Genomic DNA, 15,454 nt, shown 5'->3' with positions numbered 1-15,454 from the left:
TGTTGTCAGTTTAACCTTAGGAGTGCTCCATACATGCAGAGGTTGGTGGTCGGTGCATCCTGGGAACTGTGCTTTTCTAATTTGTTGAGGCACATACGGTTTGAGTATCTGGAGAAATGCTTGACCGCTTCCAACTTAGGATATTTTAAAAAAGAAAAAAAAAACATGGCTCAGAAAAACTTAATATGTATGAAAATCAGGACAGAGATAAGTACTGTTACCCTCCAAGCATTTCTAGGGTAACCATTAAAATATATATACATATATATACAGCTTTCTTGGGCATGATAAAATAACTCAAATACCTGCACTTTTGAAGTTGATAAGTTTTAGTGTAATATGTAGACAATTAGAATTATATGAATAATAGTAAATTATTGAGAAATCTGCCATTTGATGTAATAACAGCTAATATGGTAAACAGAAATTGCATGTTTATTTGTGGAGTGCAGCACTTACTGAAGAATGACACTATATTTATATATACATATACACTTTGTGATTTCAAAATAATGGAGCAATAATTAGCTGCTTCATCAGTGAGCTTCTCTTCATCTGTGCCAGATGGTGACAATCCTTGTTCTGCTCAGTAAGCTTGCTGCAGTGGCTCTAGTTACCATCTGCTGCAGGTTAGCGTGGTTGTAGTGTCCCTGTACAGGGAGATGTTTGAAAGGTGGAGGTTTCTGGTCTGAAACGCAACTTGTATTCTTTGTAGTGGCCAACAGGGCCTCAGTAAACATTTTCATAATGAGGCGATCATCTCAGTTGGCAGTTGTGAATAATAGTGAAAACAACAGGAAGTTAATATGTACATTTTGGCGCCTGTTAGCACCAGAAAGAAAGATTATGCCATGTTCCGTGGGTCCAACGACAGATCCTCCATGATCTTGTGACCTCTGGTTTCCAAAATCTAAGCTGATGATGATTCATAAAGCTAGGTTGAGGTTTCACATTTATGCACATTTATTATCCAGTAAGTGATGGTGACTAGATCCATCTTTTATGTACAGTCTGTGAGCCCAACTGAGCTTCAGAGCAGAACAAAGAATATTGTCACCTGCTGCTGCCCACAACAGTGAAACTGGAGTTTCTCTAACAGAGTCGCTCTTGATAGGCAAAGAAATGTCACTGATGATCACCACAAATGTGACCTGGTGGGTCTGCTGTCAAGAACTTGGAGATTATCCATTACTTATGTGATCATGCAGTTCTCTCAAACGACTAAAAAAAATATCCCAGCCTTTACTTGGCTTTGCCCGCCCAAGTAAAGTCAGTATGCAGAAAACATGGTGACAATTCTTGTGCTATGCCATAAGCGCTATGATTCATTTTGCAAATATACAAATGCTGCCTTAAAGTAAATTATAATAGGCACCTGTAGCATCCATCTTTCCACTTGACCAGCTAGGATAATCTTAGTGTTTCGCAGCAACACAAAAACTGATCGCTTAGTCTGAAAATCAGAAATTGTTCAGTAAATCTTGCAGAGTGGAGACTGTCAGATTACAGTATGTTATTTGACAACCTTAGAAGAAGAGCTGTTGTTTGTTGATGACTCAGCTAATTTTTCACACAATTTAATGGGAGGCAAGAACTTGCTTTAGTGAAGGCTCTGATAGACACACTGAATAAATGAAGTCTAAGAGCATTCGCCATCGCTCACTATAGATTTATGTTTTGGTATTTTCAATGTGTGAGTGCAAAATATGCTTGAATTTCAGTAGTTATAACAGAAGAAAGAAGAAATGAGTGTATATTGTGCAACGTAATCAACATACAAAATTAAATAATATATATTTTTGGTTTGTTTTAAAGAAGCCAATCTGTGTTGTATTGCGTTAAAATTAAATTAAATACCTGTTTTGAAATCTATACACATATTGAAGTACTCTTTCTGGAAGTCTGATCCTCTCTTCAGGCTGTGTTTTTAGAATGTGGCCCCAACTCCTACTCTGTCTGGACAAAAAGGATGAAGTGGGAGGTTAAAAGAAAAGAGGAAAAAGAGAGGGATTATTAGTGTGTGTGACAAGAATCTGAGATATTTTGACTAGCAGAAGGGAAACACAGAGGGGAATTGGATAGATTTGTTTATGAAAGAGGGAAGGAGGGACAAAGATGGAGGGAGTTGACGGGGAAGGTAGCGCTCTGTCTCAGCTGTGCGGCATGTGATGGCTGAATGTGACAGCTGTTCTCTAACTGGGACACACACACACACACACACACACACTGTGCAAATGCATGCTGGGCCTGGGACTCCAGGGCATGTCAGGAAATACAATGGACACTCTTGTCTGAGGAGAGGGAACTGTGAGCGAAAAGTTTTGAATAAGAGGGAGAGAGAGCGGATGAGGGAGTGCAGACATGGACATGATAAGAAAAGCTTGGTTTACAGAGAGAATGCAAAATGTGTTCAGCAACAATTTGTAGCTGAAACAGTGAGAGTGGTAAGAGGAGGGGGTAATAGGTGACTTATTGCAGCACACAAGTAGACTGCTATTCTCTTTGCAGCCATCCAATCTGCAAACTTCCATCTCTTCAGGTTCTGCACACTGTCCCTCCACTTCCTTGTGATCGACTATCATATTCACACATATATACTACAGTGACGGTTGGGGACGTAATGGAAGGGGAATGATATTTCTTATCGTGCATTAGAGACATTGTGCTCTTGTGTATATGTGTTTTTGTGTTTACAAGTATTTGAATATGATAAACGACAGCGACAGCCGTTAATTCTGTTCTATTTTCCACAAGAAGTGTCAAAAATAGTGACGCAACTGTGGACTACTGTAGGCTAAAATAATCAGGGTTTACCTATCATGTGTTTCAATGGTGAGAGAAACCAGTGCAAACTTGTAGATAGTTTGTACGCTTCATTAGAGGTAAAAATGCTAAACATCAGATCATTGCATGATTGACTCCACTGTGGATTACTCTAAACTTTTTATTGCTGTTATTATTTGTCATGTGAACAGCGGGTAGTGCTTCTAACATGCTGCTCAGCACTGGACACTCCTTTGAACTGCAGCGCAAGCTTGTCAGTTTTTTATGTTTCAAACCACAAGTGTTTAGATCAGCTCACAAAAAAAGTCTAAATGAAATGCAAGTCTTAAGAGTTGACTGCTGAATCCACACCGACGCCACAACAGCTTCTGTCCGACCTCAGCTTTGCTATGGTGTGAGATATGTCTTGGGCTGAATCTAGCCCATAACACTTCTAGCAGCATGAAATATTTTAAAAATTACAATTACATGTCTGGATGTAAAATCAGAGTGTGGTTCATACCTTGATTTTTGATTGAGAATTTCAGTTTGTATTTTTGATCTGGATGGAAGAACGCTGATAACAAGACAAGAAATTCTTAATTATTAAAGCATAGGTGAGAATGAATTAGTTCATATTAACTAGCTAGTTATTGAGCATTGAGCCAACGGTAGTTTGTTTAAGGTCATTAGAGGCAGCTGTGATAAGACTAATGTTATGGTTAGATTTACATCATTTTTCTTTTTAAATCACATAACTTATTTCCATTATGTGTTAAATGAAGCCCCACTGATAGACTGCACTGCTGTAACAGGGTTTGGAGAAGTGTCTGAATAAACTAAGCAACCAGTGTTAAGTGCATCTCAACATCATTTGGTAAAATTGACTTGTTAAAATAAATCGACAGATGACAAAGGAAAGCCTGCATGACTTTCTTGCATTTCTGATCCCTCCAAATTAAACAAATACAAATCTCTTCTGTTTCCTCCTCCTCTGTCGGTCTCACTTTCTCTCTCACTTCTCATTTACTTATCCATCCTCTTGGTAGGACGTCAGAAGGTAAAAGATGGCAGCAGACCAAGCCTCGGAATAAAAGCTGTTAGTATCTTGGCTGACATTGTGGTGGACACACACAAATGCTCTCTCACTTCCACACACACACACACACTGCCAGGTTTTACAACTCCCTGTATATTGCTGGGTCTGGTTTTGGCAGGTAAGCTCAAGGACTCTTTGAAAGACCATTTAATAGACGAGGCCCAACGTGCACACACACACATACACACACGAGGCCTCTCCTATTCTTTACGTTGTTTTGTATTCAGCTCAGCTGACGAGGGAAAGTGAGCAGCCAGACAGAAGTACTTTACTACTTTAGACGATGGAGGTGAGGGTTCATAAGCCCCCATACGTCTTCCTAATAGCACTGAAACTCTGCCCTTGTACCTGACAACAGCCTGTTGTAAATATACATAGATTTAAAAGCAATGGGACAGAGAAAACACATGTAGAGACAACAGCAGATGCCTTCCACAAAAACACTGAACATAAAGGCATGAAGGCAATTACTGTTTTTATCAGGTATTATTACAGCAACCATGTGGAGATGCTGATCACAGAGGAGAAAAGCAAGTGGCTGACATGACAAAAGATTCTTTAGAAGGCAGACTTTTCTTTGCATTGCAGAGTTTCTATCAGTGCATTGTGCACTCAGTGGGCAGCCTCAGTTAAATCTGGCTGGGCTTAGGCAGCATAGATATGGTAAACTGTTCTGTGATATACAGTGCTGTGAAAAAAATATCTGCCCCCTCCTGGTTTCTTAATTTTTTGCATATTTATCGTAGTTAAATGTCACAAGCAAAAAACGAAGAAATCAGGAAAGCAGCAAATACTTTTTCACAGCACTGTATGTGATGTTACCTGTGATTCAGTCTTCTGGATAGAGGCAAATAAACTCAGGGTCTTTCTCGGCTCACCCACTCTGTGTGTGTGTGTGTGTGTGTGTGTGTGTGTGTGTGTGTGTGTGTGTGTGTGTGTGTGTGCGTGCTTTTATAGAAATTGATATTTCTCTCCACTGCTCCTTCCTCTGTGTCTGCTCTGGTCAATTGTCCATTGGTTGCTCTATTACAGTGTTGCTAACTGCTTGGTTTGCGTTGATGGGCAGTAGGAAATGTGAAGAGCATTTGCTGAGATGAAGTGAAAAGTAATTCTTTTTACAGATTCTCTGTCATTTGGGTGATGTGTTTTTGACATTTAACATTTAAAAATTGAGAAGTGAAACATGTGCAGCCTGGTGTGCATTCTCTAATGGCAACATTTTTCTCAGATCTTTGAGTAACTGCAGCTGTAGAAAGTATAAGAGGGGTGTCTGTCTTTGTTAAATAGTAAAAACATACATGCTAAAGTTATTTGAAAGGAAAAGAGCGCCTTTTCAACAACAACACCTGTTTTCTTTGCCTTGACTTTGTAAGAGAGAGAGAGAGTCCTTAGATAAGTCTTTCAGGAAATGTAAGTTAGTTTGTACGTGTGTGTTTGCAACTTCCTTATCTTAAGTCAGAGGTGGGTCAGGGTCACATCCAGTTGACCTCTCTACACTTCTTCCTGCTCCAAAACACGAACGCACACATATGCACACTTAATCACAGTGCTAACAAATGACTCTACTGCCAGAAAAGCTTTTGTTCTGAGGTTTTCTTACCAATGCAAACAAACAACAATGTTATTAGTGTGTAAATGGCAAGTATTAGATCACATAACCTTTGGTTAAAACCTGTAAGGTGGTGAATGAAGAAGCTCCTGGGCCAAAGTGCTTCACTGGCTTAGAGCTGAAATGCTTTGGTTTTTCATGCTTGAACTTCAGCTGGTGATTGAATAGACCGCAGTGTAAATACAAAGCTCTCAGGTGCTGTATAATGATCTGTTTGCCTCACTGTACTTTACCTTTGTGTTACTTGTGTTTTCACTGGGAACCGTTTCATTTGAAAGACCCAGACCAAGCACAGAAATACTGGCGCTTGTGAGGTTTTGGGGAAACTAACTGTGTTTTACTAAAAGATAATCTTTTTTTGGAAGATGAGTTTTCTAAATGATCTGCAGCTGTATAACGTTGGTGAAGCACCTAATACATGTAGTTTTTTTAACGAAACAAACCTGTTGGCTTCAGGTAAATAGATAGAAGGTGCTGATCCAACAAACACCATAAGTTAAAGGGTGACAGGAGTCATTCACTACCTTAATTGAGCTCATGAAATGCCATGAGAACCTGGAGTGAATAATCAGTCAGGCGTTATGTTCCCTTTATGGTAGTTCATCGCATCTAATCATAGAAGAACACAAGCAGGCAAAGTATTTCTTGTTTTGTCCACTGTGAAGTAGTCGCATTTGCCCTTATGGCTTGTTTATTACCATCCATCCACTAATCCATCATTCGGTTTTCTTCCCCTTATCCAGCTCAAGCTGCAGGGGGAGGGGTAACAAGCCTATCATGGTTATAAGATGAGTGTGAGACAAAAAGAAAAAGACATTGAAAAGGACGAGTCAGTTTATGCCTCTGTAGGAGTGGTCAAGTAAATAAAGGCCTTTATCAGGTAGCATTTTGCATTGTGAAAGATGGGTGTGATCTTGAGAGCTGAGAACAGAGACGTAGCTATAGCACATGCGTTACCAAACATGCACACACACACACACACACACGGTAACAAATCCCTGAACTACCACTGGGAATGTGACTATGTGTATGAGTGTCAGTATCACAGACTACCCCAATATGGAGGGTTTTTTCTGTGTGTGCGTGTGTGTGCATGTTTGCATGTGTGAGTGTGTGTGCGTGTGTGTGCATGTTTGTATGTGTGAGTGTGTGTGCACAAACGCGTGTGATATTGGGTTTCTACATAACAGGTGGAATAGTCTTTGCGTCATCTATGATTGAGACAAGTATCATGTTTTCTCCCTCAAGTCTGTCATTAACCCCCACCCTCCACACTACTGGGCTCATGCTCCACTAATACATCACATGCTGAAGGCCCCACTAAGTTTTCTTCAGTTTGTATACCAAGCATTAAATACAGCACAACTCACAGCAGAATATGTTTTGAAAGAGCAATTTACTTTTTTAACAGGCAGGGTTTACACAGTAAAAGTTATTAGATCAGGCGGAGAGAAGAGGGAAACAGACACACAGGGGAGTGTATTACCAACTTCCAGCATGGCCTACACAAGCACACTCAGTCACATTTAACCCTGTTTACATACAGTGATGAATGTGTTTAACCTACTTTGAATAGGTGACATAAGTGGACAGTTATCATGTGAACAGGTAAAACAGTACGAGGTATAACAAATGCCTTTGAGACATTTTTATGCACAGAAACAGGAAAAGTAAGCTAAGAAAATATATTAACACACTTAACCAAAGATATGGTGGGTCAGCTCAGGCTTGGTGGGAAACCAGGATTGTACACTTGCAGAAATAATAAATATGAGCAGCTTTCCCACAAAGATCAAGGCAAGTCTCTGTCATGTCAACATGTTACAGAAGCCAAGTAGAAGACAAACGTTATGGTTTTGAGCTCTTCAGTGCTTTAACTGCTAATATGCTTATAAAACAGCTGTTGCTGTGTTCTTCTTAAAAGTCTCTTGTTCCACAGGCTCGTCTGTGTAGACTAAGCTGTTAAAATGAAAAGTATGCTATTTTTATATTTGGTCTTTTGATAATATTTAGTTCTTTCTAATGAGCTTAAATTCAAATAAACATGCTCCAGATGATATAGTTTTTGTAATGTTGATTATAGGCATGGCTGAGGATGTACGGTTACCTGCCCCAGGCTAGCAGACAGATGTCGACCATGCGATCAGCTCAGATCCTGTCCGACGCTATCAGCGACATGCAGCGATTCTACGATTTGGAGGTCACTGGACAGATCGACGCTCAAACTCTAAGGTCAGCATGACTTAACTGTAGTGTTTTAGTACAGTATATCCATTAATGAGGCCCAAATAAACTGGCAGTACACACGAGTCCTAAATTTTAACTAAACAATCCATTTTAATCCTTTATTCATTGATTTGTCCCAGAATGCTGGTAAAAAAAAATCCTCTGTAGTGTGAAAGAATAGACAGCTGCTTGAGAAAAACTGCTCACGAAAATATAGCAGGACAAGAAGGTTTAATGTAATGCTCCCCTTCATCTCTTCTCTTGGTTGCTTCATCCTCTCAACATAAACACACACACACACCACTTCTTTCATCTCCTACAGTGCTATGAAGAGACCCCGCTGCGGTGTGCCTGACAAGTTTGGAGGCCAGATCAAAACCAACGTTCGGCGGAAACGTTATGCCCTCACTGGACATAAATGGAACAAAAAGCACCTCACTTACAGGTAACAACAAAGATGAGCCGATCTGCCACAAATGTACAGTACAGAGAGGAAGTAAATGTAATCTCTGTCTTTTTTTTTTCTGGCTTGAGTAAAGTCGGCTTTTATATGTTGCTTTTTTATGTTTTTTGTATTAAGTATACATTTGCCGCAGTGTGCTAGAACTCAAACTTGCCTCGTCTGAAGATCTTTGCTCTTATCTTCTTCAAACTTTCCAGACACTGACAATTTCTAACAGCATATAAATGAAAAACATTAATGCTTAATACATTTTACTTGAAACTTATATTGGCCATTCTCCTTTTTCTATTTCTCTCTTTTTCCCCATAGTATTCAGAACTACACTCCAAAAATTGGAGAGTATAACTCGTTTGAGGCCATCAGGCGGGCCTTTAAAGTCTGGGAGAGGGTCACCCCACTGAGCTTTGACGAAATCCCCTACCAGGACATCAAATATGGACGCCGTAAGGAGCCCGACATCATGATCTTCTTCGCTTCAGGTTTTCATGGAGACAGCTCTCCTTTTGATGGGGAGGGGGGCTTTCTGGCTCATGCCTACTTCCCTGGACCTGGAATGGGTGGAGACACGCATTTTGACTCTGATGAACCATGGACCATAGGGAACCATAATGTACAAGGTAAAAGATTTCTGTCAATCTGTTACATTATGGATTTTATTATTTTTTAGACTTTAAAAATCATCTTGGCTGATAATATAGGAGAACGTTTTATTGCCAAGAGACAGATTGTTGTTTTGTGGCTTTTGTCTTAAGGGTTTGGATATCAACAGTGTGTTATTTGGTTAAATTCTTTGTAGAAGTGGATGATTGAGGCGTTTTTGTGGAGGCCCAGCTGATGAGCAGTTTTCATCACTGGTCGTGTCATGTTGTGCCGGTTGTAATGGATCTATATAACAGCTGTCCCCGTGGATTTCCCCCACAGCTAACTGGAGTTGGCAAGGCTCAGCCACTTACATCATCTCTCATTTGTCAGGCTCAGCTGCTCCACTTACCTTTAAAAGTGGACTCCCTGTGACATCTCTCAGTCTTTATCCTAATGAACCCCCTATAAATTTGAAATATACCCCAAGTGATAATGTTAACATCTTTGTCCTGACTAGAGCCATAGCCATGACTCTCCCCTAAAAACAAAAATCCTTAAAATTCTAAAATAAATTCTCAAAATGTCTTAAAAACGCATTTACTATTAAAAGGTCTTAAAAAAAATCAAAACTGTTCATAATTTAACTTGGATCATAAATGTTTTTAGTCATGTAGCCACATTGGTAAACCCATCTGGACAATATTCTTACACTGAGTCAAAAACTCATAATTTGCCTCACTGTTAAATTTGAGCCAGTACTAGTATGCTTACTTGGAAGGGGTATATTGTCTTTTATTTAAAATCCTATACAAAAAAAAGTTGAATTCTAACTTCCTCATACCTGAAAAGACCCTGAGGTGACCTGCCAAACTTTAAAATAAATTATTACTCACCCTAAAAAGCTACAAAGTATATTTACCCATTCTGTCTTAGTTATTTGTATACTGAATGATCACAACAGATGCAGAACAGATCAGGATGGTGCTGCCCATTTTTATGTGATTTTGAAAATAATACTGTATCAAGAAGTGATCCCATTAGAGGATTCACTAAGGACCGACTTAAACAGGCGTTATGTCCGGAGGAAAAACGATTCTATAAGTCACCATAATGTAATAATTCTGGGTTAATGAGAGAAGAAGCTTCGTTTCTAGCTTGGTCTGGGTGTAGATGCTGCTTCTAGCAGTTATTGGCTTTAAAGACAAATTATTAGACGGATCATATCAAAGTAAGTCAAATATTTTATGCTCATATTTACGCCCTCAGGCATCCTTTAGTAGGATGAGCCCATGTTGACCAGTTAAAAACCTTAACAACAGTGACAAGCACTAAGCTAGTTATATGCAGAAGTGAAGAATGACAAAAATGCTGTTGCTGATTAAATGGGGACTTTACTTTTCAACAAAAGCCTTTTTTGGCCTGTCTGTTATCTGCATATCCAGCTGACACACACAGCTAAGTATTGTGTGTGTGTGCATGTACAAGCCTGTATCTGTGTGATCAGTTGTGTGTGGGATGTGTTGCAGGATCACAGGGATGGATGGAATGCCACTCTAAGTGGGAGTGTGTTCCACTTGGGAGATGTGGAGACTGGCCCTTTTGCTGCACCATGCTACTTACACCGCTTGAAAGCAAAGTGCCGCTAAATTTCATTGTGGTCTTCACTTTAGTTGCCGCGTCTAAGTAGTCAGTCTTGTCAAAAATGTAGCCTTTTATGTGACATGCAAGTTTTTCTTTGTTATTTTCTTTCAGAGGACAGAGGTCATGCAGATTGGTCTAGTACAGGGGTGGTGGAACTTCAGGCCTCAAGGGCCAGTGTCCTGCAGGTTTTAGATGTGTCCTTGATCCAGCATAGCTGATTTAAAGGGTAAATTACCTCCTCAACATGTCTAAAAGATCTCCAGAGGCCTGGCAATGAACTGATCATTTGATTTAGGTGTGTTGACCCAGGGTGAGATCTAAAACTCGCAAGACACCAGCCCTTGAGGCCTGGAGTTCCCCACCCCTGGTCTAGTATGTGCCTGATGGAGTGACAATTGAAAGTCACAAGTATTTATTTTTAACAGCAACAATTTTCTTTCTCAGTTTTTTAAACCTTTAAATATCATATATGTAGTCCACCCATTTTCTTCCACTTTCAATTGAAGTTCATGTTGGATGGTTAGCAGTCAAAATTGTATAATTTTAATTGTAACTATAATGGATAAATAATAACAGGTTAAAATTAGAAATACAATTACAAATACAGATTTCTAACAATTGAATGGATAGCTGTATGGATAAACCAATTGAATTTTTTTGCATAAGAAAATAATTGAGGCATAATAGTTTCAACTTTTTTTCAAAAAAAATGGTCAAAAAATATGTGGATTAGCTGTTAGTAGTAACTAAAGTCAGTGGACTGAAAAAAGGCTGAAATAATAAATCAGTTCGTCTGGTCCTATTTTAGGAAGAGTTCAAATGAACACAAAGAAATGATGTTGATGAAGACTTTTAGTCAACATAACAGGGGTTATTTGTCTAACGTGCAGAAAGAAGATTATTCTTAGAGCAGCAGATGTGCTGAAAGAAAAAACGAGACTTGAAGAGTGACGTTAAAGCCTTAGTCAGCATATGCTTTGCTGAAGGGTCCTCAGAACAAAATGAGCTCTCACCTCTGACCTCTTTTTGAGTTGTATCAGACAAACACAGCTTAGCAATCAATAGTCCGGCATAAAAAATTAAAGACAGCAGCTGACGATAAAAGCACAAATGCATTTGATCCACTCATCATGGTGTTTTCTTTCCCTTTCCTTCACCTCAGCTTCAGAAAGAGCTCTTTTACTAGGCTAAAGAGTTTTGGTGTGAACCTTGTGACGCACAGTGTGATTAATCAGGCTTTCTGGCAGGGAAAACAAAAACAGCTTTTACACGTTATCCACAAAACTCAAACACCTTTCGCTCAGATAAAATGTGGTAAGCTGGTAACGGGAAAAGGTCAGAAGCTTTTGTGGTCAGATGAGACTGATGATGATGAGTAAGTTTCTGGCAAAAGGCAGAGCAAACTTGGGTAGTGGATTTTGGTTGTCTAGGTGGTGCTTTAGTCTGCCCTTTTTTACACTGATAGTCTCCCTGTGGCGGATGAATGAGGTGTGAGGCATGATAAACAAGGGAACAAAGCTTTAGGGAGTTGAAATAGGTCAAATGTATGTGTGTGAATTAGCAGTAGAGGAACCGGCTGAACCTAACCAGGCTAAAGCGTTTGAAGTGCAATCTTGCTTTTCTCTGTCAAACTGGTAGTCACAGTTACCTCACAAAGGGCTCTTTATCTCTCTTCATTCATCCTGAGCTATCTCTACCACTCTGTCTTACCCTCTTCTATTTTCTCCCCTCGAGTGTTAGCTGGCGCTTAGCATGCCGTGAGGACATTCATGTGACTCTGGAATTACAAGATGTACTGTGTGCATCCTGTGTGTGTTTCAAAGAGGAAATGAGGAGATGCACAAAATAAGGAATCTACAGCACCCCCCCCCCTTCTGTTCCACGTACAGCAGTGACATCACCAGTACACCCAACAGCATGATGTCACTGGCACCAATCTGACCAATCTGTATGGCCAATTATAGGGTGAACAAAATGGGTAGGAAGTTCAAAGGTCGCTCAGGCCGGAGCCTAGGATGAAAAGCAACAAAGAGGTATTGACTGGAAGGGAAGTACCCAGCTGTGTGCTGGCTTCGCTTTAGAGATGAACTTATAGAATATGACATGAAAAATGTAAACCTGGTTTCTCTCTATTTTTCTTTAAAAAAAAATCTCAAAGTAGTCTTTTGTTCTGAGAGGATGTTGGTCTGCAGTGGTCACTACGTCACAGCTGCACAGAGTGATATTATTGCAGTGGCAGTGGATAACAGGATGTCTTGGTGGGTTAAACGGGACAGAAATGCATACAGATTCATATCAGCAGTCATTAGCATGCCTGTGTGTGATTAATGTTTTATATCTAAGGAGATTTTTGTGTGATAAATAGAAAAGAATGAACAGATTCGTTTTATCTGATATGTTACAGATACGTAGACTTGTTATACGTTGTTCTGCTGTCATGTATGTGTAAGATGCTCAAGAATGCATGTTGAATTTTCCATCATTCTGTACAAAGTTATACATCCCCAGTTTTTTCATGAACTTTGATCATCCCTGTATGTCTGTAAACCAACAGTTTTTATGTATTGTTTAATATTTTGTGATTTATTTGGGATTTTTCATCTGTCAAAGACAATGATCAGTTTACCACCAGACAGTCCCCTTGCTCTTAGTTTGAAAGTTGTTAATCACCTACCACAGTACTTCCTTTCTCGTGTTTTGCTGTGGGCTTGCTGGTCAGGTCACAATGTTGTGGCCCTTGATGTCTCTCAGCTTCCTTGATTCTCTTATGGTCTCCTGTGGTCGAACAAACTCCAATTCCACCATCTTGGGTTGCAGTTGGATGGATTACTCGAAAGATCGACTGCATGTTTGAGGGTCAATGTTAATAGAACTTGCTGCAAGTTGAAAATTACACTTGGTTGCAGATAAGGGTGGGCGGTATGAACGGTATATGGTAGAAACGATACAAATCTGGCGAACGGTAGAGATTTTGACTATACCCCTCTGCTGCGATAGCACATGTTGATGGTGTCATCAAGCTGCGCCTGTTTTAGTTGAAAGCATGGCAGCGGCTACAAGCAATATCATCTGCAAATTATGCCGGGCGACAGTAATAACAAAGAGAAGGAGCACTTTTATCGAGTGGAAAAACGTTAGCGTTCATCCTCCAGCTTCACCGTTTATATTATGCTAATATTATGCTAACATAGCTGTGTCGCTAGCGATCACGTAGGACACAATTATATACCAGCTAGTCCAACTTCAGTAACCCTACAAAAGTCACTGCTGTTTAGTTTTCTGTCTTCATTTATGTTGGAAGTGATAGCAGATGTATGTTTTAATGTTTTTTAGAAATCTCTCAGTCAGAACATGGCATATCATGTTTAGGTGGAAACCTGCTTCCTGCTAACTTCTAACTGGATTTAATAAATTCTGTTTTCATGAATGCCTGGATGTTAAACTTAATTGTTACACCTGGTAAAGCAGCAATGCTGATCATTTTATTAAAGATGAAAGAATTTAGCTTTAGTTTTTAACTCTCAGTGATGCTGCAGTGTTCGTTTGACTTTGGGACCTGAAGCAGACGGAGTTTTGGACCCAAATTACTCCGCAGGGCTCCTGATTACGGCAGCCGTAATGCTCCGACAATCCAACAAGTGGTGCGGCTTCGTAGCTTACCAAAGTCGTACTAAAACATTTTTGCCAGATTTCTGTGCGCTGTATACCACATGAAATCGGTTCAAGGTTAGTAAGCACAACCAGAATTCATAGATAAGGCACATTAAAGGATTTTAAGTGCCCCTTATAATGTGGAAAATACGTTATACAGAAGAACAGAATATATCGCGATATATATCGTTACCCCACATGCTTCAAATTATACCGCGATATGGCTTTTAGACCATATCACCCAGCCCTAGTTGCAGATGTGCTTGCGAATGCTGTGGAAACTACACATTCTGCCTGGAGGATGTGAAGATGTGTGCACAGCTGGTGCACTGAAGTGTAGTGACTGTGGAGACAAGCTGAGTTTACGACACAGAACTCTGTAAAGAGTGTTGTGTTTACACTTTGATAACAACATTTTCAGGACTCTAACAATGACTGAACTCTACAACACCTACGCCCCAAGAAAACTGAGCGTTCTGTGAATTTGAGAATCTTGATACATCCACATAATCCAAGAAACTAAAGATCCAGACATCTTTGTTCTTCATGACAAGAAATAAAATCTTCACAACAGGAAAATCTCTATCTTAAAGGCTATTGTGTCTGATGTTACCAATTTGTTAAATCCTCTGCCTATAAAAATCTCTCTATGTTGAGGGACAGAGATTGTGGAAACTTTAAGACTGGATTGAACCCACTAAACAAGCACTGGGTGTGGTTTACTTTGTTGGGGGTTTCCATCTTGCATTTTGTACTGCAGTGCAACTTGAACTCGGTTAGCTTTTGTGAGCCCTTTATTTGTTTGCCTCTCTCCTCTTTTATTCTAACTTATCTCTCATTCATACAGGTAATGACCTCTTCCTGGTAGCAGTCCACGAGCTGGGACACGCCCTGGGCTTAGAGCATTCCAACAATCCTCTAGCCATCATGGCTCCCTTCTACCAGTGGATGGAAACGGAGAACTTCCAGTTGCCAGAGGATGACCGGCGGGGGATACAACAGATCTATGGTAGGAGTTTATTTTTCATCCTCACACGTATCTTTTAAATGATGCAGACATGAAATCTTATTCTTGATATTAAATTGTAACCAGTTATCCACTCAGTTTAAAGTATTGTGTCTGTGACTTCCTGAAGGTCCTCCTGACAGCAGTCCCACCCAGGCCTTGCCTACAGTGGCACCACGTCGCCCAGAGCCCAGACCACCTCAAACACCTCCTCGGCAACCTGATAGGCCCAGGACCACCGAAAGGCCAGATCATTATGGACCCAATATCTGTGAGGGGAACTTTGACACTGTTGCTATGCTCCGAGGAGAGATGTTTGTCTTCAAGGTAAATGGTTTGCGGATTAAGAAATTGAGAGTCTTTGTAAAGTTGTGAACATTAAATTCAATTAAATTCAATTTTATGCATATAATG

At 40.0% G+C, this 15,454-nt stretch overlaps 1 protein-coding gene across 1 annotated transcript in view; it reads left to right on the top strand.

Moving 5' to 3' along the window:
- Window positions 1–15,454, top strand: part of mmp15b (matrix metallopeptidase 15b) — a 32,573-nt gene that overhangs the window by 2,709 nt on the left and 14,410 nt on the right. The window contains exons 2-6 of the mRNA XM_040012141.1: window positions 7,555–7,703; window positions 8,020–8,142; window positions 8,470–8,777; window positions 14,882–15,043; window positions 15,171–15,367. Coding sequence (XP_039868075.1) covers window positions 7,555–7,703; window positions 8,020–8,142; window positions 8,470–8,777; window positions 14,882–15,043; window positions 15,171–15,367 — 939 coding nt within the window. The remainder of the gene's footprint in view (window positions 1–7,554; window positions 7,704–8,019; window positions 8,143–8,469; window positions 8,778–14,881; window positions 15,044–15,170; window positions 15,368–15,454) is intronic.

Source organism: Simochromis diagramma, unplaced genomic scaffold, assembly GCF_900408965.1.
Source record: "Simochromis diagramma unplaced genomic scaffold, fSimDia1.1 OVJJ01000603.1, whole genome shotgun sequence".
NCBI classification, from domain to species: domain Eukaryota; kingdom Metazoa; phylum Chordata; class Actinopteri; order Cichliformes; family Cichlidae; genus Simochromis; species Simochromis diagramma.
Note: the sequence above shows the minus strand (reverse complement) of the source record. Positions and strands in the feature narration are given on the sequence as shown.